At 39.3% G+C, this 23,245-nt stretch overlaps 1 protein-coding gene across 2 annotated transcripts; it reads right to left on the bottom strand.

Moving 5' to 3' along the window:
- Nucleotides 1-1,539: 1,539 nt before the first annotated feature.
- DCP2 (decapping mRNA 2) lies at nt 1,540-23,223 on the bottom strand. 2 transcript variants are annotated; one of them, XM_064438853.1, is made up of 11 exons: nt 23,070-23,223; nt 17,038-17,189; nt 15,349-15,476; nt 14,873-14,971; nt 11,444-11,596; nt 9,689-9,801; nt 9,477-9,584; nt 8,620-8,743; nt 7,943-8,053; nt 6,163-6,214; nt 1,540-5,619 (listed from the first exon to the last, which is right to left on the bottom strand). In XM_064438853.1, the coding sequence occupies exons 1-11, from the start codon at nt 23,120-23,122 to the stop codon at nt 5,453-5,455; spliced, it is 1,260 nt and encodes a 419-aa protein (XP_064294923.1). In that variant the 5' UTR covers nt 23,123-23,223; the 3' UTR covers nt 1,540-5,452. The 2 variants fall into 2 exon arrangements, with proteins under 2 accessions (XP_064294923.1, XP_064294924.1); XM_064438854.1 differs by having other exon boundaries at nt 1,540-5,616.
- Nucleotides 23,224-23,245: the final 22 nt, after the last annotated feature.

Genomic DNA, 23,245 nt, shown 5'->3' with positions numbered 1-23,245 from the left:
TCAGTACTTCAGTAAGTTTATGGATAAAGTAATTTAATTTTAGAGTAAACTGCAGTATAGGTGAATATGTCAATTTAGTCATAGCCTCTTAAATGGTATGCTTCAGTTTCTGAATCAGTGAATAACAAAATCACAATCATCAGTACAACAGATGTTACAGGTAGTTACAGACTTTATTTACTAAAATTGAAGAGTTGACTAATGCAAACTTTCTTCAAGATAACATAATAGAAATTGAAAAGCTGTAACTTTACATGGTTTTAACCCTATAGCTGTACGTACTTTCTACTTAATTAGGACCAATATGCCACTTACATACCAGTGAGGAAAACAGATCAAGTTCTTGAGCTTTAAACAAACAGGAGGAAGACATAACCCTTCATGCATGAGCCACATAGTAAAACAATGGCCCCCTATTTTCTGCGAGGCATGCAATGCTGCACAGAAAAGTGTTATCTTTGGGCCACAATACCTGAGTCAGCCTGGGTCCTGGAACATGTTCAGCAATCTAGCATTATGCCAAAATTAATGAATAAATCCCCACCTTTTGTGAAGTCTATTTTGCTTTTTCATGTTAAAGTGCCTTGCAAACCCAGCTAAACTGCTCCTCAGGGCTGAAATACAGCTTCCACATACTTCAGTGCCATGCAGACATAGTAAAGTTACTTAAGGATCCTGTTTTAAGTACAGGCTTGAGAAGTACTTGCTGAGAGCTTAATCATGCTGTTTTGCATATCCTTCCTGCATAACAAAAATATGTACCCAACAGTAAGATATAAATGCTTCATCTCCCTAGTTTAGTAATTTTGCTCAAACATGCTTAAAAAATCTGCTAAATAAGTTTTTCTCACAGTGGGAAGTGTGTTGTAAAGAACAGAGTTTGCAGTTCTCTACATTCTATATTCGTAAAAAGCTATAAATGCCTTGTTTTAAAGTTATTAATGCTCTACAAGCTGTAATCATCATCTTAGACACTGAACTGTAACCCATAATGGAAACTGGAAGCTAGTTCTTCTGATCAACAAACATAAATGCTTAACAATGACAAAATACTCAGTATTTTCTATATATTTCAAATTTAAACATTCTGTACCCTGTGAAATTGTGATAATTATTTAAAATCAAGCGCTTTTTTTGGCAAGTATTGAAGACACTTTTAGTTCCTTCCCAGAAGTATCCCAGAGCTGAAAGCAATTTAAAAGATAAGGGTTTCTGTAAAGCTGAAATCTATACAAGAAGTTAAGTCCAGCTTAACTGAATATTTTCAATGAAAGTTTTAATGTACTACTACTAATCCAGAAATCTTCCTTCTTGTATGATCTTGAATATGGCCAATTAATTGCTACATATGTTGTCCTCCTTCTAAGTTCAGGATCTACTTGAAACAGTGAAATGCACACACAGCACAAATCCTACTGCATCAATGCTTATTACAGGATTAAGAACAGTGCAAATACTAGCATTTAGCCTACTTTCATTCTTGAACTATACTATTGCTATAAATGCATAAGAACAAAAACCTATTATGCAGGAGTAGTGACATTTCCAAGCCTAATTTACTGTAAAAGCACCTTTAGTTAGTTTGTAGAAGTTTAACAGATCTTAAATAACTTTGCTTCAAAAGCTGGAATTCTGTAACAAAAACAATCTGAAATTATGAAGTCATGTATAAGCACCAGATTATTTAACATTTACAGTGCAAGACTTAATTTCTGTAAATAAACTGATTTTAAATCAGCAAGAGGCTATTCTACTAGTTCTCAATGATTTTGAGCTTCCTAACACATTTAGAGTACAACCTCCTAATTTAAAAGATAAAGGCACCTGACTACGTCTGAAAAAAACCCTCTTGCTGAGAGTTTATAAAAAACAGGTAGCTGAAGATTAAACAGCCCACTGACCCAACAACTGGACAGCTGGTCACTCATGGAGCAGCAGCAACATCTTGCACCGCAGGATATTAGAGCTTGGAGTCTTAATGTAGACTTTTGCTCTTCATACCACAATGACGTAAGTGCCTCTTCAAACTGCAAATCAACAAAAGCAACTCTACTACAGTAAGTAGATGTTTGAAAAAAATAATTTCTTATCTGAAATTACAATCTGAGAAGAAGTCTGTTAGGAATAGCCAGACCCAAAGCCTGCCTTGTTTTCAAAAGGAATTGTTACATTTATTACAGCCACAGGTAGGTGAAGGAAAGACCCAGTATTGTTCTCAAATCACCAAATTAAACCAGGAAGGTTGGAGCACAGTACAGAAGCCTGGAACAGTGACTAGGCCCAAAGTTTTATTAGAAGCTATTTATGCAAGTTTGGTCTAAAGAATTTACATCATGTTAAAAAAATACTTTTATTGTGCAATAAATAAAGCTATTTCCCCTCTTCTTCCCAGTACCACTGTTTCCAGACTTCAAACTACATGAGACACAGCTACTTTCAAAAGCATGCATGTACATCAAGGGGTTGAAGTTAATAGCATTTCAGCAGAGAATAGGTCATTGGATTTGGCAGATCACTCTTCAGTTCAAGTTCAAAGTTTAGAGCATTCTGTGAAGGAGAGGTGCTAAAAATCTCACACTAAAACAGGGAGTTTATGTAGTACTATAAACCGCAAACTAGTACTAGGTTCCCAGCACCCACACATTTGTAGTTTTTGTTAAACATTTGTTTATTCTGCAAGTTTTTTAATTTCAAAAACATTGAATGAGCATTCATAATCTGAATAACCCCTTACAGGCAAGCATTCCCAAATTGAGCAATATTTGTTTTTCAAGTATCTTGACTTCAGCACTAAAGTCTGACATGCAAACAGTTACTTATTTGTGTCTAGCTCCCATAAAATAAAAACTCACTTGTTATTTCTTCACTGTTTTACAGAAGATAATGTAAACTGTATTTCTAAACTTAGAAATTACTTATTTATACAAGGATTGTGAAATAAGAACATAAACAATAGTAAAGAATTCAAAATGTTCACAGCGCAGGACATGTTGGAACCCATAAGGTAGATCACATGCCACCACACTTACTTACATTGTTTTAGAAACATTACTGAGAAAGCAGAAAGCAATGCTACTACAAGAAATAGTACCCTTATACAAAGAAGTAAGTTATTGCATATTTATCACATTTATTTGCAATGCACATTAAGGCTAGATTTACTAAATCATGACATATGTATAAGCCCCACTTTAGGTTGCTTAATGAAGCAACCCATTTTTATCTTACACTGAACCAACCTTTCACTAAGAAGAAAAAATGACCCAGTGAATGTGTCCTATGAATAGAACTTGCTTCATTCTAAGGACTTCCTCTGTCTGGGACATGGTTTCCCAAACAGTTGACAGAAGTTCCAAGTTCATTGTTTCATCAACATCCCCATTATTTCACAGAGCACTAGATTAAATATAACTGTAATTTATCTGAAAAGTCAACTTACTTAAAGATTTCCACAGCCTGATATTTAATCATGCCTTAGGAGAGTCTTGTCAACTCCACAGGCAGTAGCAGCCTCAGAATACGAATACAAACTTTCTGCCTCACCATGAGCAAAGGCACTTTTGCTGGGAAATCGACTACTTGCACTAAAGAATTAACTAAAGATAAGTTTTCACCTGAAGCTGAATAACATAACCTCCTCTAGGATTATCCTACCTTCTCAATTACTGTTCTTCAGCATTTACTGTTTTGAACAGCCTTTGGATACATATTTTTCGTATTTTAATTATTATTCTCTCCAAACAAAAGTGAAACAAAGCTAGATTCAGCTATTTCACAATCTGGTCTTGAAAGACAAGGCTCTCAGGACTCTTGTCCTCCAGAAGGAGGAAATGCTGCAGTCTGTTTCTCCTGTTGACTGATACAGAAGTCCAGCATTCCTATCACCAAGATTATTACAGCATTACAGTCCCAAATCACCTGGTGCTAGGCAGGAAAATAAACCAGGAGACAGTTCTAAAGCTATTTCTGAGGAAAAACACTAGGTGACAGATCAGTAGGGTAGATGAAGGGTGGTTGAAGGAAGACCAGGATTTTGTTTTTGGATGACACGAGTTGCATAAAGACTCAGTGCATGAGCATACACTGTGATGAGACAAGGGCTTAGTTCATTCAACCTATGAAGTTAATTACTCACCTTTATTTTAGAGAAAAGTCCATTTTTAAGTCTGGGACAACACGGTTGCTACCACAAGCTGCTGTGACAAATTATATTAGTGCATTTTTCTCAACTGCAAAGCACGTGTTCAAAACCCCTTAACTTGAATCATGAAGGTGATTTAACAGTGTCACCTCAACTTTTACTGTTTTTGTTCCTCCTCCCCCCCCCCCCCCCCAATCTTTGATATTTTACTAAGAAAGCATTGTAGCTGAAAACGACTGAGGCTACATCATTTAAATGCTAACTGCAAGTGCAATTCAATACTACTGGATATATACAGAGCATACACTACACAAGAGATCTGAGGACAACAGCACAGAATACAATACTGGACACCCTTAGAATAGTTATTGCAAGCCTGATTAAGCCATTTAGTGTCACACAATGACTCTATTATCCATGCACCTGCCTTCCTCCTCAGTGAGATCTACAGAGGCTTATTTACATTCAGGATAAATTCTACACAAGTAACCTCTCACAGACAAAGTTTGAGCTTTTCTTTTTTGAAAGCAGCTGCAACTGGGATAACACAAATTTTTGCAACTTCTTCTTTACCCAGCTGGGGACAGTGCATAAGAGTTGAAGCTAGACACTCTGAATGGCTAAGTTCTACCCAGTTTGTGTATCCTTACTGAAGACAGAGGCAGAGTAGGTACAAAAAGTCAACATGCTATATATTTGACCCCAAGTACTACCGATCACCAGCCAACAGAAACTATCAGTGTGAAGGAGGGATGGTATTTTGGGCAAGCAACCAGGACAGAGAAAAGATGACAGGCTGAGGCTAGGTTTGAAATGTGCAACTTGATTTCAAAATCACTAGGACAGAATAGTCCTCTGAGAATCAGTTTCATTGCCACTGCCATAATATTGCAATGTACTACACAATAATGACTAACAAGTCCAATAATTTACATCAGAGCAGTTAAAGTTTAGCAAGCTGGTATACCCCAACAGTTAAGTCAATGACATTCTACAAAACACACAGCAAGTTAAAAAAACCAAACAACGAAAAAAGAATGCCCTCTAATGCACAGCTAGGAACAAGTGAACTGAACACTGGAAAGGTACTTTTGTGGACAAAGGCTATACTGCATTTAAAGTGCAACACTTGACAATGCCACTCCCATACTGCAAAGAACAAACCCTTCCAAACAACCAGTCCCTGCATTGCATTTAAAAACAAACAAAGAAAAACAAACAAAAAAAAACTCCTGAGAAAGAGTAAGGCTGGATAAGAAACCCCCTCAATTGCAACAGGCAAGTCTGACTTTTGTTCCTATGAGTTTGCTGTCAGAGGTCAAAACTTTTCATTATGGCATCATGGTCAAACTTGAAACTCATGAAAGCTCTTGATGAGAATGCAAATCTGTAATGGCCATTGCATGCCGCAGAATGTCCCTCTACATATTCTGGCAGTGGGTCTTCTGTGGAGCAACACATCTCATATGCTGCATCTGCTTAAAGAGAAAAAAGCATGAAACAAGTATGAAACACAGTTGTCAATAAGAGTATCAATAAAAATACAAAATCATACCCCAAATGTATATTCAGTTTATGACAAAATCTGTATGTCTGGTCATGTTTACAAGTCATCTAGTGGTTAGAACAAATCTTAAAAGTCCCGACAATCTGGGAACACTTTCAATAGCCAGTTTTATCCACAGGTGATGTTTTGCAAGTTATTTCTTAATAAGGAGGTAAGAAAGGCCCTGTTTTCTGAGCAGTAAGTAAATAACTGTGCATTCTCTAGAGTAGTCCCGTATGAACTGCAGCTATTTCTAGCAGGACAGAAAGCCTTGAACCAACACTCAGTTACCAACATTGTGTTGACTCAGATGTTATTTTCCTAAATCAGCTTTCAGTTACTTTTTACTCAGCCATCTGATATAATCTGACACATCTGGTATGTTAGCATACAAGGAAAAAACCCTCAGCCATCATTATTCAGCGCCTTCAGCCTGTAACACATGACAATGGATGAAAATTGAGGCTGTACTTGCCTGTTTCAAAGTTATCTTGAAGTCTTCTTGGATTAAGCCTTTTTTCACATTTCTGGTTAAGAGAATGACCATACATTACACACTTTATACAGAAAGGGCATTCTATTTCCTAGGGGTATAGCTTAAGCATCAGCTAAAAGGCATGCTGGTGATATTTGCTTTGAAACACCACCTGATGTGTGAATTATTGTACTTAACTCAGCATGAATTCTGTCATGTTACTTTATCTAGTAAGCATGCTTCAAGTTTGAGTTTTTTGGAAGCATGCAACCTTTTAACAGTCAAACCATTTTTAAAAAGCAGGCTTTTAGGGAAAAATCTGGAGTGTTTTCTAAATGTTTTAAGCTGTAAAGATCTTGCATATGACATTGTGGAATCAAAGTTGCACAGCCATAAGCCAGTTCTTTAATTGGCTCGTCCCAAAAAGCAAGGGGAATATATTTGCAAACACACTGCTACTGCCAATTAAATTACCATGCATTAGAGACACAAACTTAGAACTCTCCAGGGAACAATTAAGTTTTAGCCCCAGGTACGGTGCTGTAGGTATACAAACACAGAGAAAAGTATGGCCCTTTGCACTCTGTGTGAATTAAAGAGCTCCCTGGCCTCCAAACTGTATTGGAAAGTTATCACTGGGACGTGAAATATTTAAACTTCAAGACTGACAATCATGAAAGTGCAAATGAAACACCACAGGTGTATTTAGCAAAGTCTGTGAAGAGTCTACAAAGTAACCGTGGAGTATTAGCCTTTCCACTTGTTTTCATCAAGATCTTACAGATTCCTGTTACAGTTTTTTCTATACAATTTTTTCTAAGTAGTCAATTCTTTGACTTTTCACTCTTCTGCTCTCAGACCCAAATGCAACTAATCCTTTCTTGCTACAGTGAGGATTTTACAAGACAAGAGTTTATGGTTTCTGCACTTCTACATGAAAAACAGAGAAGGTGGTAACCACAAGCCAGAAGGGGAAGGATCTAGCTTACAGCCAGTAAACAAGAAAAAGCCTGGACAAGGCAGCTGAGCTGCGTGAAGAACTGGGGCTGCATGGGGCTCACTGCTGCACAGGAGCCAATGAAGTAGAATTGGAGAGCCATAAAGAACACTGGGGGTGGGAGGGTATAAAAAAAGACATTATATTAAAAAACAAAACAAAACAGAGAGATCTCAGTGAACCTTCTCCCAGCCAGCAAAGTGGTGGGGACAAGGGCAACTAGTTACTGCACGGAAAAGGTTACAAACCAAAAATGTCATACTGGAATTTACAAAACTGCTGAAGTTCTACGGTTTTATTAAACAATTGTATGAGATTCTGGTGTTCAAGTCAAGTCTGCATCTCAGCATTTTTGGTAGAAGGGAAATAATGAGCATATGCATTACTACTTTGTATATAATTGTTGCATAACAAAACTATACACTTACAATAAGATATCACACATGAATAACTAAGACATGTACTACACTGACTTATGGCACACACTACAGTAGGCTTTTACCTGACAGGAACCTGGAAAGCTCCCAGATTGTCTACTAAAACGGGACAAATCTCCAACTGCTAAAAAATTACTTACTTCCAAATTGCAAAGTTTGAAGTTTAGTATGCTTGTCTATAGATGTACATGTATAGAAGGTATATCTACAAATACATAACAAATATTCTGATCAAACATACTTTTAATAGATAAGCATTCTACTTGCTTTTAGCAGAATATTGGCCTGGACATTTGTTAAGCATTACTGAAACCTGTTAATGAGACAGCCACTGCATGTTTCTTACCAAGGTATGGTTTTGCCTAACTAATTGACTGGGGACTCCATTTGTTCGCTTCTTTTGGCTGGAAGTGTCTTGATTTTGCTTTCTGCCATTGCTCTTCAAGCTCTGACTCTGCTGTTTAGTCCAAAATACAGTAAAGAGAAGAGTTTAAATGGCAGCATTGAACATCATTGCACTAACACCCCCTATTTATTAGTTAAGACTTTCCTCCAAATAACTTCAAAACATGTAAACAGTATCTTTTGTAGACAAACGGAAACAGTCCAAAATCAATGAAACATACGCTCAAGTTACAAAGAGTCATCAGCTGTTACTCAGCCTCTCTTGCACTTGTGTAATACAGACACTGTATTACACAGTGAATTCAATTCAATGAGTTCCCATACACTGATTAATATATACCAATGGTACCCAAAATACTTCAAAATGGTACATGGAGGACAGCAAAATGGTGAGTAGTAATTACCTATACCTGAAACAACACAGCTACCACCTAATAACCACAACCTCTAATGTCAGATAAATCTGAGAATCCCCAAGATTTTTTTTTCTCTCCATGTTTTTCTTTTTGCATGCTATTGTGATAGAACTCAGTATTTTCATTCCAGATAGGAACCTTATGAGCAAAGACATCTGATTTAATAGCCCAGATGCATACGTTTGCCTAAGAAACAACCTACCTTTATTTTCAAAGCTTCAGACATCTCAGGATGATTATATGGCTTCTGTGGCTGTTTTGGCTTCACCCACTGCTCTCCTGAAAAGCCATCTGTAAACACCTGCTGACTACAGCGAAGTTTGGATCTAGTACAGGAAAACAGAGTTTACAACACAACTTCAAACCTACTTATAGCAGAAGAGAAATATGAAGGAATTCTCTGCTTTGAGAACCACCTGGAAGACAAGCTTAAGTAACCTAGTGTGGAAACTGTAACAATGCTCACTGTATTCACCCAACTTTGCTGGTAAGAAACCTAGATTCTGGATAGAGAGCAGGCTAGGTCCATGTTGGCATTTGTCCTGTTGCTGTCTGTGTTGGTGCTGACCTGACTTGAATTACTGGAGCACAGCCTTCTCTTTGGGACTAGAGGTTTAAAAGTTTGCTCTTTCACTTTTAGCTCAGCTGAATCAAAAGCAAGCAGCACTTGTTCCCCTACTGACCCTCCCAGGTTTTATCTAGCTAGCTACTTCTGATAGTACTTTACAGTCCTACTTTAAGTAGGACTTTTGACACGTCAAGTGCCAAAAGCATTGAACTTGAAGCACTGAACGTTAACTACTTGTTTTAGCTTCTATTTTTTTGATTCCCAGACAGGACTTGAGAAATATCAGTTCTGACACGTGAGAATTTACAAAAAAGTGTATAATGAATTAACTTCTCATACTATTTACAGTCCTGTGAGGTATGACCACAATTTTTTTAACCCATTCTATTACTGGAACACAAATACTCAGAGAAAGAGAAAGGACAAGCAGCTTTATATGACCAATGTTTTATGGAAAGGATACAGAGGTGTTAAACTGACCTGGTTCTTACCTAGCTTTTTCCAAGTTGGGCTTAGAGGGTGTACTCCCTGTAGATGAAAACCCATTGTCACTACCTGAGGAATCTCCATGCCTTCGGGAAATCCATTCCCTCAATGGCCTGCAAGCAAGAAGTGCAACAAGATCCACTTACTAAAACAAATCTAAAGATTTTAAAGTTGTCTGAAAGGCACTGGCCTAGCATTTGCCTCATCTCAAACATACCTGATGAAAGGAATTGCCATGAAAAATTTGTTAGGTGCCAAACCCAGCTTGGACTTTGGGGTCATGTCATTTCTGTGGCATGGTAATTTGTCAACAGAAAACCACTCAATATTCTAGAAAAACAAGAAAAAAATCAAAACACTCACTACCGTAGCCTTACAGAATGTTACTAATGCATATCAACCACAATTATTTCCCTTAATTAAAATGGAAGGCTTTAATTAACAACAGGGTGTTTCACAAAAGGTTAATCAACAATGGGGTCGTTCTTCTGACTGCAACTACAGTGTTACACATGGTACAGCACATACTCATTGCAAGATATGGCACCTAAAATGTGAAAGGTATTATCCAGCAACTAAATTCTGAATAAGGGTTCCAAAAACCAACCAAACCACTGCATGCGGAATACCATAAATAAAGGTAGAGGCTTTAAATAACTTTCAAAGCTGCTACTAATCTTGCTATTTTTATTTAAAATGCCATCAAAACTAGACCACAATACTAGTTCAAAAATTATTAGAAAGAGGAGGATTTAGTTTCCAGAGTAAGTTTCAGGGTTTGTTATAGAAGAAAGAGTCATGGGTAAAGGATAGGATTTGTGTTATAATTTATACATTATAGTTTTAACCATTACAACGGTATACTTTTGCAGAACGGGGAATGAAATCAGGAATTCTGAATACTCACAGTATAGAACAACACACATGAGCTTTTCTATTGCAGAGCCTAGCCCCAAAACCCCAGGTCCAGATAAGATGTATATTATGGAAAGAAGCTACAAACTGAACAGGATTTCAATATAGTTCTACAGGGAATACCAAAATGGCATGCCTGGTTGTATTAGATCAGATGAAGATGGTGCTTCAGCAGGGACACAAAAATCTGTCACTGTACGAACTCATCACCCCCACACAGGTGGTTGCTGTTACACAAAGGCAGGTATTTACTGTACATTTTTAAAAAACTCAAAGTTAATCTTTTTCTACTTCATATTTTGAAAAACAGGTCTATAATGGAAGAAATTAAAAGACTCCTGTCTAGTCAACCAGAAGTACCTTTTCCTACTTTGAAAGTCAGATGCCCTGTTCAGTGGCACCATCTGCATGAAAATATGTGGATAGCTGTTTTAAGCTGAACTGCAATATGAGGAAGATTTCAAACTTCAAGGATTATGGATATCAGGAACAAAGTTTCCAACAAGTCCACTACCAGAGTCTTTGCATCTCCCTTTAACAATACCTTTTAAAAGCCTAATGGTAGACAAACCATCCAAAATAGTTCCCATTTTGTGTCCCCTTCTCAACCTCCTCCTTAAAATACACTGTTCTCTAAGTTTGGATAGTATTAGCCATGAAAGAGAGAACACAATCCGTAGTCTCTCTCTCTGATATGTAGGCTTTTGTATATCACAATAATTACACTTTCAGAAGAATATATATTTATATATGTAGATATAACTAGGAATAACATTGAATGAACACAGACCACCTAATGGGAGAATTTCAGTTTGACAGTATGTCCTAATATTGTCTCCACTAATCATGAAAGCACTGAGCAGATGGTCAAGAATCAGTCTTTGCAGAAGAGTTCAAAAAGTTGACAAGACAAGACCCTACAGTGCAGAGATGCCATTGGTACCCAGTATTTGAGGTATTCACCATGCCTCGTAGTTTCATTATTTTACAGACCATTAGCTTTAAAAATCAAGCTCCGCAACAAGGTTCCTCCCCATTGAAACACAATAACACGTACCCGAATTTCCCTTCTAGTTTTGGGGTTGAATTTTGTGTTCCTGGGAACTCCTGGAATAATGTACAGTCGTGCTAACTGATCATTAATTCGCAGCTCAATGTATTCTTCTTTGCAGATATAATCTTTTATGTCAAACCCAGTTTCTTCAAACACCTGAGAAGTATATAGATGAAATCAGTGTGTGTATTCAGATTTATCCTTTCAGAACCTATCACCACAAGGGAAGGAATGACTGTTTTTCAGATCTATCCATGAAAGCAGGCCACTGCTGAGAAAAATAAGCCTTTACACAAAGATATAAGCTCAATAATAGAAAAGTATCTTAAGAGTCTATGTGCTTTACATTTCTAAGACAGACAGACCTCTATTAAAAACTGAAACAACTCTATTACAACTTCATGTAGCAAATTATGGATTAGGAGTCTCTAACTGCTCCTCCATGCTGCTGGATGTAGGGAAATCTATTCACAGCAAAATTGAAGATGTTTATATTTCCCAAATAATAAATTCTAGCAAGACTTACTTGCACCTCAATTTTTTTCCTCTTTCAACAATCCTTCTATTCATGAACCTTCTACCCCAATACATATAATCATTTTTAACATTCATAACAAAACCCAGCAATGGGGTAGCAAAACTACTGCAAAATTCAAACTGCACATTCACACTGACAAACTTAAAACTGCATTGTCAGCTACTCTAAAGAAAAAAAGTAGGACTGTTATACCTGCTGGAGATTACCAGAAAGACAATGATATTTAAAAAATATTTTCTTTGCATATTTTATGGTCTTGCAGTGAAGAATCAGATTCACAGAAGGGTTTGGGTTGGGACGTTCAAAGGGACGTTCAAAGATCATCTGTAGTCCAACCCCACTGCCACAGGTAGGGACATCTTTCACTAGATCAGGTTGCTCAAAGATTTACTTCAAAATATTTATTCTTGACAACATTCTCAAATATACAAGGTTTATAACATAAGATGTCAAACACCTAATAGCTTAAATCAGATCATGCCTCTAAGCTTGCTAAGTAAATACTCATTTCTAGAAACTTCCTAGTCCTCAAATTCTCCAAAGGAAGAAATACAGTTACTCAGAAAACATGCAGGATTGATACCAATGTCCAAAATGTTTCTGCCCAGACAGCAGAACATGCTTATAAACAATCACTCATAGAACCGGATATTAACCCCGGACTATTCTATCCCACAGCCAAAAATCCAAAGGCAGAAGTCCTCAGTTAAATTTTTTAAAGACCAGATTCATAATTTAAAAAAAAGGGACAGGTTCTTTAGTAAAATCTCTTCTCCAACTCCATCTCCTGTGAGTAAATAATGAAAATTAATTATAATAACAGAAAATAATCAATATATGTTAAGCAAAATACCAATATTTATATCAGCAAAATGCTTGTAAGTTCCATTTTTGAAAATGCAGAGGAAATTAAGCACAAATATGAAACAGAAGTGTTTAATACAAAGCAAATAACTGACCATTTAGTCATCAAATTACCACATACAACCCCTCTTATATCAAATAAAAAGCAAGCCATCTTCCCATCTAACTACATCAAGAACAGAAGTTTAGGGTGGTTTTGGGTGTGTTTTTTCCCCCTGCCACACACTGTCTCAATTAAGAGAAGATATCCTTTTCCTCCATAATTACTCTTACTACTAACACCAGTGTTTTCCCTTCCTAAATGATCTTTCCAGATGATTTAAGTGAATTAATTGTAGAAACTCCTTTTACCAAGAGAATCATCCATTTAGCATGGTTTAGCCCTCATCAGCTTCTGAAATACTACTGAACTATGTAGGCCCTGCCCAGTGAAGACCTCCTCAATTAGACTTTACACAAATGCAGTTTACGGTTTTAGACCTGTGTTGACTCCAGTAAAAGCAGTCAAAAGATTCAAGCACATATATTACAGACATCTCAATTTTTGGCCACATGCAAGCCTTGAAGAATTTGCCACTTGATCCACAGTGACAATCTACCTTGTTCACTAGTGTAATCTAAATCAACTCTCCAAATTAAAAACACTGTCAGAAGAAGATTTTTTTTCCCAGTATAACTGTGCCCACTTTAATGCTTTTGTTAATGTAACTTGAAGTAAAGAGGAAGTCATACTTCATGTCATTCCTTCCTGAAGCAGTTACGCCTAGTTTGTCCTGTCCACTATGTTGTTGTCTATATGTTTTTATGGTCTTCTTTCCCTTCAGTTCAGTCCTTTAGACCAAGCCCAAAAGGACGCGACCAGTAAAAGTTTAACTGAACAAGTTATTTATGGGGTAAAGGGAAAGAGGCATGCATTGAATCATCAAGTTAACCTTGTCAAGTCTCTGCTCATCCATCCCCAGCCCTTGAGTTCTGCAATGACAGCACACTGCATCTGTGGCTCAGGTGTTTCACTTTTTGGCAAGTCATTTCATACTATATAAATAATGTTCTACACTCAGACCAGTACCTGCTAACATGAAAGTGTATTTCATGTGTGTCCACTGCGTAATAGTGCACTGTTAAGATTAACACCATATTTTACTTTTCCAAGTCCATATTAAACATACCAGTGGTACAGAAGCCACCATCAAGAAATCAGAAATAAGGAATTTCATTCCTACATCTTTGACATGTACATTTTTAAAAAAAATCTGTTATTTCTCAGATACAGATTCAGTCCAACCATGAAGAAAACTAATGCAACTTACTACTTCCCCTTGTCTTAATTTTCTCGCAAAAATTCTGGACGTATTATGTTACATCAACATTGAGTTTATATCAGTAATATTCTTTTACAGGCTATTTTTAATAAGTAGCTTCGTTATATATCTAAGTCTCCAGCAGTAATAAATCCCACAAATTATTTTATTTTTCAGATTTTACTTGCCAAATACATTGATCCTTGTTCCTGCATCACTGAAAAAATAGAAGTGTAAAGTTCTTCAAAATTTTTACATAACGTTCTACAACCTCCCACTTAACTCTTTAACCTCTTTACAGAGGCCAGTGTACACCCGCTAAATTCCCATTCTTCTACCTTTTTACAGTTATGGTAGTCCTTGAAATTAATATTCTAAAAGCCACAAAGTACATAAGATTTCCCAAGCACCACAAATAACACTTAGAAGTAAATTGATAGTTCAGTAGAACTTTAAAAATAGTACTCGCTTAACTTAGCAAATTAGTACAAAACAATTAAGAACATCAAAGAGCAATTTTAATCATATAACCACACCCTTGATTATCACTTGAACTTAGAAATACACTAAAAGCTGCAGCAGAAGACTCCTGCAAGAATAGGCTATTTATTTACCTGATTTCAGTAGAGAGGTACCTAAGTAAACTCTCTTTTCATCTAACACATATATCCTGTTCTCAGCAAAATCTAACTTCTTAGCTTAAATTTAAGGGTATCAAATATGACTTACCTCTCTAGCAGCACAGTCATGAGGAGCCTCTTCTTTATTTACTTTCCCTTTTGGAAATCCCCAACCAGACTTTGCTAAATAGCCCTGAACCATAAGAACCTGCAAAATACAAAGGAACACAACTGTCAAACACCCACTATGTTAAACAATTTGTATTACATGTCTTCCCTTCGTCATCCCCTGGTTCTCCAAAAAGAAGAAGGAAGGAACCCATTAGGTTTTCTGTGTTCTAGCAAGAACTGCTAAATTTTTAAATGGGATCACGCAAGACCAAACTAAGAGGAAATCAAGCAGAAGTGTTTATTGTCTCCCGTATTATATTTCCGTACATACACAACAGTGTCAAGTAACTGTCAGGTCTTTGTGAATCCAAAGCACTTTTTTCTCCAGATGAAAAACAGAAACAACAAAAAAATTACTTCTGCCATCATATTCCATCCTTCCCTCTAGCCCTTCACAACTATTTCCATACTTACATTTTCAAGTGTTTCATCAAGAATAATTGCACCATAGGTTGGCACTCCCATTTTGTATTCTTTCCACTCATCTAAAACCTTGTGTACATCTTCACCTTGAGGCAGTAAAAAAGGGCAGTGATTGAAAAGTACAGCTGCATGTTAAGGAAGATAAGCTTAAGCATCCAATTTCAGGTCACACACAGACATACAAAAGGTACTACTCAACTACTCAACATTTACAATAACCACACTCTCTCCCCTAAGTGCTTTCAAGATATAGTCTCTTGAAAGTAAAAAATATTATTAATAATCTGTTAACAAACTCTGAATGTCAGAAAGCATCAACTAATTTGATAATTCTAATACAAGGAAGCCAATTTAAAAAACAAGCAAGGCTGCTTGTTTGAAGGAAGGTCCCCCCAAATTTTGAAGAAAAAAGTATCCACATATGTGTTAAAAATAGATATTCGAAGTAATTTTTCATTTTGAAGTGAGACAAAAATACAATTTATTTAATCTCCTGCTTGAAGTAAGCAGAGATAAATTTTTCCCACAATCATTTTTTAGACTACAGTAGAGAATCTGTACTTAAGTATTTACTATGCAGAAAAATTTTAATGGCATCAAGTTAGAGATCTAAATTCTAATACACTTTACCAAAACTCACCATACAGAGAAAACATGAAAAATCTTTATAACTCTAAAACTTTGAAACCAAATCTACAAGTCCTTCATAAAAGTTTTAATATTATATATTACATGTAAAATTATACTACCAACAAAAATATTCCACAGCAGAGTATTAAAAATATGACACACCAACAGAACGAATATTTCTGGCAAACATGAGCTGGAGAAGGACAGATGTAATGAACAAATAACAGCTATTACACTGGCTTTTTCCTGCACTGCCTACAATTACTAGAAGAATTCTGTTGTTTCAAAACATACATATAATTAAAACTGTGTCTAAGATAAAATGAAAAACTGCATAGTATTAGGCAACAGAAGCTTATCATATGTTTACAGTTCATTGTTAAAATAAAAGCTGTAGTGTTTCAAAGTGTTAACTAGGAGAGAAGTACGTTGTTTAGTGAAACCATAGATAACATATCATAACAGTTAGAAGCAACACTCCAATCCCACATCAAGTCCAGCAGGACTAGATAGTGCACGTTCCAGAGGCCCTTGTAAGCAATGAAGAAAACAGAGGCCTACCATATGAATTCAGTAAAGATGCATCCTCTCCCCTACCAACAGAACTGTTCTAGGGGCAATTCTCAGTACTTCCAACAAATACATACCACTGCCCATGGGGAAACACATACCACCTTCAGCTATGTTAACATTTGTGTCACTACTTACTTGGAAAGCGATTCAGTTAAGGAGACAAACACCATTAAGAGCTCCAGCAGCTCATCTTTGAAACCTACCTACTCTGCTTAAGTGCAGCCATGAGGAAAAATCCTCAAAGATCAGAAATTACCTGTTTTCTATAGCTCTTGAGCAGTTTGAGAAACATCTCTTTTGTTGATGCCACAAAATTCCAGAAGCAATGAACAGATAAAAATCACATACCTAGCAATAGTAACTTTAAATCACCAACACACAAACTGACATTTTCTTGCCGCAAGTACAAAATTTTGTTAATAATATTCAGTTTGCACTTTGTCCACTGTGACTCAATCACAGTAATAAAAAGGATATCAGCTTTAGCAAAGTCTCTTAGCCCACACTGAGGTAATCCTGGTGTGTTTTGCACGTAGAAATCCAAGTAAAACCAATGGGCAAGTTCGATCTGAAAACATACTCTGATTGCATTGTCTCTCTCTTCACTTGGAATGTGCAAAATAAATCGGCTGACGGGAAAGAAAGAAGAACAAGATTAGCCAAATCTATTGATTTAAATAAATCTAACAGAAATGCATTGCAACAATGGAATTCCAGATCTTTCCTCCTGGTGGTCCGGACAGCAAAAGGTTTTCACATCGAAGTAAAACACAACTTTTAAAGTCAAGAAAGAGAATGGATCTTTCACAAAAGTCAATTACAATAAACTAAGTAAATTAACTGCTGTGAAAACAGGGAGGGCAAGACCATCCTACATAAATGGCTGTATTACAAGAATGAAAGCATTTTACATGTCCGGTAAAGAACATCTGCAAACCCTGGTTAACAGATGTCAATGCATTTTCTTCTGGACACAAGTTAAATATGGCTACGCATTTTCACTTAAAACCACAGTAAACAATTTATGTAGACTTTAAAATTCAATATGTACCTATTAATTTTCTCAGTCTGAAATAGAACATGAGCAATTGGTTTATTTTTCAAGTCTGCTTCCTGCTTTAGCTCAGATACTGGCTCAAAATGTGAGCCAGAACCAGAGATGTAAGTGTAAAGTAGCACTGTGTGATAGCTTATTTAACTTAAGCAGAAGAAGCTTTACTTATTTGTGAGATCAAGAGTAAAATAATTTACTTTTTGTAAATTTAAGGTCATCCACCCCACTGAACTTAAACCTTCTGATGGATATTTTTACATTCAACTCCTGAGCATTGAAATCAGCTAAATTCCAAAAGTGCATAATATCATTGCCAGGACCAGAAATACTTACAACATCTTTACTTAAAATTTTACAAGTATGAATTGCTAAGGGATGTCAAAAGTGGATGCCTCTCCTGCCTGGCCGTTGGAGCCCAGCCTGGCGCCCCACTGAGGGACACGGTTGCCACTTTCCCTCAGATACATATGCTGGGCTTTGCTACCATTTGAACTTGCCAAAGGGACACACACAGGATGCTAACGCAGCTGGTCGCACAGCCTGCCACAGAGAAGGTGCTGCCTTCAACAGCACCTACATACAGGACACACACAAAACAAGCACAGAAAGTCAAGTCCCCTTTTCTTCAGCTGGCAGAGGCAGGTCGCTAGTGTGGGCACACACTTCACACTCTCCAAGTTCACAACTACGTGCACATTCACTGGTCCCTCAAGTATCAGCATGGCTCCCTCTGTCCACCCAATACACCTACCCAGATCCCAGGCCCTCATACCCTTCACAAAGGTTCATGCCTTGCCAGTTAATCTAGCTTGAAGTTTGCTAGTGAGTCCTTGTGCATAACAGGTTTGGGGAAGATAAAGACACTCATTCACCCACCAGCTGGCACCAGGCACTCGGGCTGTAACCCACAGTCCTGCTCCAGCCACCAGTGCTCTACCCCTCACTCACACAATTCCCCCACCATGGCTAGTTTTCAGGACATTCACTTTTCCCACCCAGAGGCTGGAAGCCAAGACCCCCACCCATGGGAGCAGCTGGCACTGAGACATGCCCCCTTGCTCCAGCAGCTGACACACTGTCCACCCACCTACACAGCTCTTATTAGTAGCTGGCACACATGTACATGGGGTAGAGAGCAAGATTATGCAGAGAGAAAACTAAGAAAAAATTTAATAAGAAAATGTACAAAAATAGGACAGACTCTGGCAATCGGGCAAAAATCTCAGCCAGAGAAGCATACTGACCGGCCCAGCTTTACACACAGCCAGCCCCTCTTACACCTCTTTGTGCCTACCCCAGCTTTGCCCCCTGCCCGGCTCCCCTTCCCTTGCCGCACCCCTCCCAACCCTGTTTACTGCCCTATCAGATGCAAAGGCCAGGCTGATCCTCCTGGAAGTGGTGCCTGCGGTTTCTTGATAGCCCACCAGTTAGTGACTGGCAGGTTTGTTACTTGCTATTGTCTCCACTTTTGCTTTCTTAGGTCTATGTCTGTATATTTTTGATTCCAATTTTCCCCCTTTTCCCTCAGTTTCCCAGGAGCAGATCCCCACTCAAACTTGCTGGAGTGAACGGTCAGGTCTGGTTCTCATCACAGCCCCATTATGGCTCCTCCCTCAGATTTGTGTCCCTGTACATTTTGTTTATGGCTTCCTCCTTTTCTTATTATCCTGCTTTCATACTGAAAAAGGTTCTTGACCAGGTAGCCTTAAAAAAAGCATTCTCCCTTACATCAGTAACCTTATTAATTTCAACAATATTTTCCCACTTGCCATTTTTCATTTGGCAATACCACCTCCCAACTGCTCCTTTCTTTTTGAAGGCTCTATTACTGCTGAAAATAGCCATTACAAAGTTGCTGTAGATTAAAGGTAAAACAAGATAAAATATGTAGAGGTAGTACCCAGCAGGAGTAAGAACATGCCAGCATTAGACTTAAGAGTAACAAGTGCCAAGTCAATTAGAACACTACTAATTAATCAGAAAGTTAATTCCTAAGTTACTTAGTGACTGAAGTGCTAACAACAGGAATCTCTAGGTTGTACTAGGTACAGGTGCCCAGTGCTGGCAGTGGGGGGCTGCAGGATGGCCTCTGTTGAGAAGAGGCCAGGGCTGCCCCATGCTAGACATGGCTGGCTCCAACAGACCCACCACAGGGCACAGCTGAACCCAGCAGCCAAGATGGTGGCACCTCTAGGAAAGCAAATTTAAGAAAGGACAAAAGACCCAGGCAGGTAGAGGAAAAGAGAAAGAGTGTGAAACAGTAGTGCATACATCAAGGTAGGAGAAGGAGGGAGGGCAGGTGCTCCATGGCAGAGCAGATGTCCACACAACAGCCTAGTATGTGGAAGATACCATGCCAGAGCAGATGGATATTTCCTGAAGGAACTCCAGCCCATAGGACTGACCCCATGCTGAGCAGGGGCAAAGCATGACATGGAAGGAGCAGCAGAGACATGGACAGACCACAACCCCCGTTCCCCAACCCCCTGCACTGCTCAGGGTGGAGGAGGTAGAGGAGTCAAGAATGAAGGGATGAAGTTGAACCTGGAAAAAGCAGGGATGTAGGGGAAGGTGTTGTTTAAATTTTGTCTTTCTTTCTACCCAAATCTGTTTTCATTGGCAATAAACTAAATTTTCCCCCAAGTCAAGTGTGTTTTGCCCATGATGGTAACTGGTAACCTTCCTGTCTCATCCTAAGCCACAAGCTTTTCCATCTCACATTCTCCCCCATCCTGTTGAAGAGGGGGAATGAGCAGCTGGGTGAACATCTGGCTGCTGGCCAAAGTTAACCCACCATGGTCCTGAAGTCAAACAATAGGGTAACAGCACTTGCTTACAGGAGAAAGAGCACTAAGAAGCCCCAAATCCTACATTAAGACTGTGTGCCTCCACTTATGTGTTCAGTAAAGAACAACTCAGTAGCACAAGACAGCACGACAAAAAAAACTTATGTGGATACCTCTGACTTGCTATGTAACAGAATGGGTCAGAGCAGTCCTGCTCCTGAAGCTTAAACACACAATAACTTACCAGAACTAGAATAAATTGTATCCTGCATTGTGTGATTAAAAACAGCCTAGGAACTCAACAAATGTTTGAAGACATTATATACCTAGCTTCAGTTTTCAACTTGTTTTCACATGCTGGCAGTAACATATTACTCTCTGAATAAGAATGGAGGTGTAACATTTTATTCTCTGAATACAAATTCTAAATGTAGGAGTCTCTTAGTTTACCAGCAGGGAAAAACTGACAGCTGGAGAAAAAAACACCACAACAAAAAACGTTAAATGGAAGTGCATTAGACTAGTGTTTTTAACATTATTTTTGTTATCCTTAGGAGAACGGTTTTGCAATGAAAGCATTTAATGATAATCACCACTACCATTATAATTTATACTCAATTCTCACACAGATGTCTATAGCTGAATATAAAAGCCTACTTGTTATTTTATACTGTTGGAAAAAGTTAGGGGGTTTGCTTTGCTTTTTAAGAGCTAGCTTATACTGATTCTCTAGCACAGGTTTCAGCGCTATACCATTTCCATATTAGATTCTGTAGAGCCAGCTATGAACATCTGACTCTGAACATAACCATTACACCGGGTAACTTTATATGTTGATCTCCACAGGACAAACAAAACCCAGGCCTGAGAGCCCTTCAGCCAATGTATTTGATTTAATAAAACCAACATGCAAGAGAATCTTTAGCAACATGCACTAAAAATTCCACATTTAAACTTAGCTGTAACCTATATGAAATTATTATATATTCCACTGCTCATACTGTGGAAAAACATGAAGGTTAATATCAGAGTCTTAGCCCAATTAACTATACAATTGAACAGTATTTATCAATGTAAGATCAAAACTGATTACTAAAAAAGAAATCCAGTCACCCCGCACAGTCCCTAAAGCCTTGGAAGCTTTAACCCACCATTGCAAAAATAAAATAATTGATATGGTAAAGGTGACCCAGCAGTAATTCATGTTTTTGTAACCTATCAGGCTCAACAAAAACAAACAAAAAGAACCACCACACCCTCCCCTCAAGACATACAAAATTAAGATACCAGCTAAGACACTTTTGTATGCCTTTGGAGCTAGTGACAGCCATGAGAATTACCTGCAGGCATTAAAACAGCTACAGCTGCCCCTACAGCAGAATTATTATTTAGACTAATTGGCTGGATTAGTTGGAACAGCTGCAAGTGATCTGAGGACCTACACATGAGCCTCTGTGTGGAACCTCCCTGAGCTTCTGCCTAGACAGGAGCCCCTGTGAGGAATCTGAAGAAAGTGGGTCAGTTTAACATAAAATCCAAACACATTTTAATTCAGCAATGCATTATGTTGATGGAATTAACATCAGCTCAGAGTGGTCCTTCTGTTGTACGGAAGTGTACCAGGCAGGTAAAATGGCAGATGCAGCAAGAAGCACTGAGAGTGGCACCTCCTGCCTAACAAACTTTTAACTAGGAGCTTCCTGCAGACAATCCAGGCGTTTTGCTTCAGGACAAAGGAAAATATTCCTGTCCAAAGTGTAGAAGTCTGACAGATATTCTAGCACTCTCCAGGTACTGACGATCAGAGGTTGAGAACATAAGGGGGAAAAAGCACCGCCCCCCTCCCCAAGAAAACAGAATCCATATTTCATGAAAATTTATATGCGCGGCCTTTGGGATAAGAAAAGCTGACCAGTTCACTCTGAAAGGACTGGCAAGCGCGAAAGGACAGTTTCTGGCTGAAGTGTGTTCCTCTGGCTCTTCCTTTTCCGCCTCACTGAAACACTCTCTTCCAGCAGAGGTAAATCACCAGAAGGGACTTACTGTCACCCCTTCTAAGTGAAACCAGACTTCCGAACGTCAAGTATCCCACCGATCCATCACTGCACACGTCACATCAGCCCTGCACTTCTAACTCCCCGTTCAACCGCGCAGGCACAGCCAGCGCGGTTTTATGTTCTTCGGCCCAACGGCCAGAGCCGCCGAAAGCCCTTAAGCCGCATTCTACCTTTTCTTGCATACCCCGCTTCCCTCCCGCCGCCGGCTCAGCGCTGCCCCAGCCCCGAGGAGGGCGCCGGGGACACCGAGCGAGTAGCCGGGCCGCCCCCCGCCCCACCGGGCGGCCTCCGCCGGGGGCAGCGCCGGGGCCCCCGAGACCCGCGGGAGGCAGGCACGGGGAGGTGCCCCGCCGAGCCCCTTCCTTCCGCCTCCCGGCCACTGCGGGGCTACCGACACCGCCCCGCTCCCCCCCGGGACTCCCGCCGGCCCACGGAGCGCTTCCAGCGGCTCCCAGCGACCCCGGCCGGGGCGGTGGGGGGCCGGCGCCGGCCCTACACCCTGTAAGTACCGGGCCGCTAAAGCCGCCGCCGCGGGAGGGAGGCAGGCGGGGGGAGGCACCGGCCGGTGGCGGGCGTGAGGCGGGCCCGGCAGCGGCCCCGCCCCGAGGGTACCTGCACAGGTCGTCCAAGACGCTGCTGGGGATCTCGGCCCGTTTGGTCTCCATAGGGAAACGCGGCTCATCCCGACGCGGCGAGGCCCAGACCACGGTGCAGCGCGGGGCGGGACTCCGGGGTGCCCGCCCGGCAGGGAGCGGGGAGGCAGGCGGCAGAGCGGCAACCGCCTTCGC

The sequence above is a fragment of the Phalacrocorax carbo genome, chromosome Z (genome assembly GCF_963921805.1).
Source record: "Phalacrocorax carbo chromosome Z, bPhaCar2.1, whole genome shotgun sequence".
Lineage (NCBI taxonomy): Eukaryota > Metazoa > Chordata > Aves > Suliformes > Phalacrocoracidae > Phalacrocorax > Phalacrocorax carbo.
Note: the sequence above shows the minus strand (reverse complement) of the source record. Positions and strands in the feature narration are given on the sequence as shown.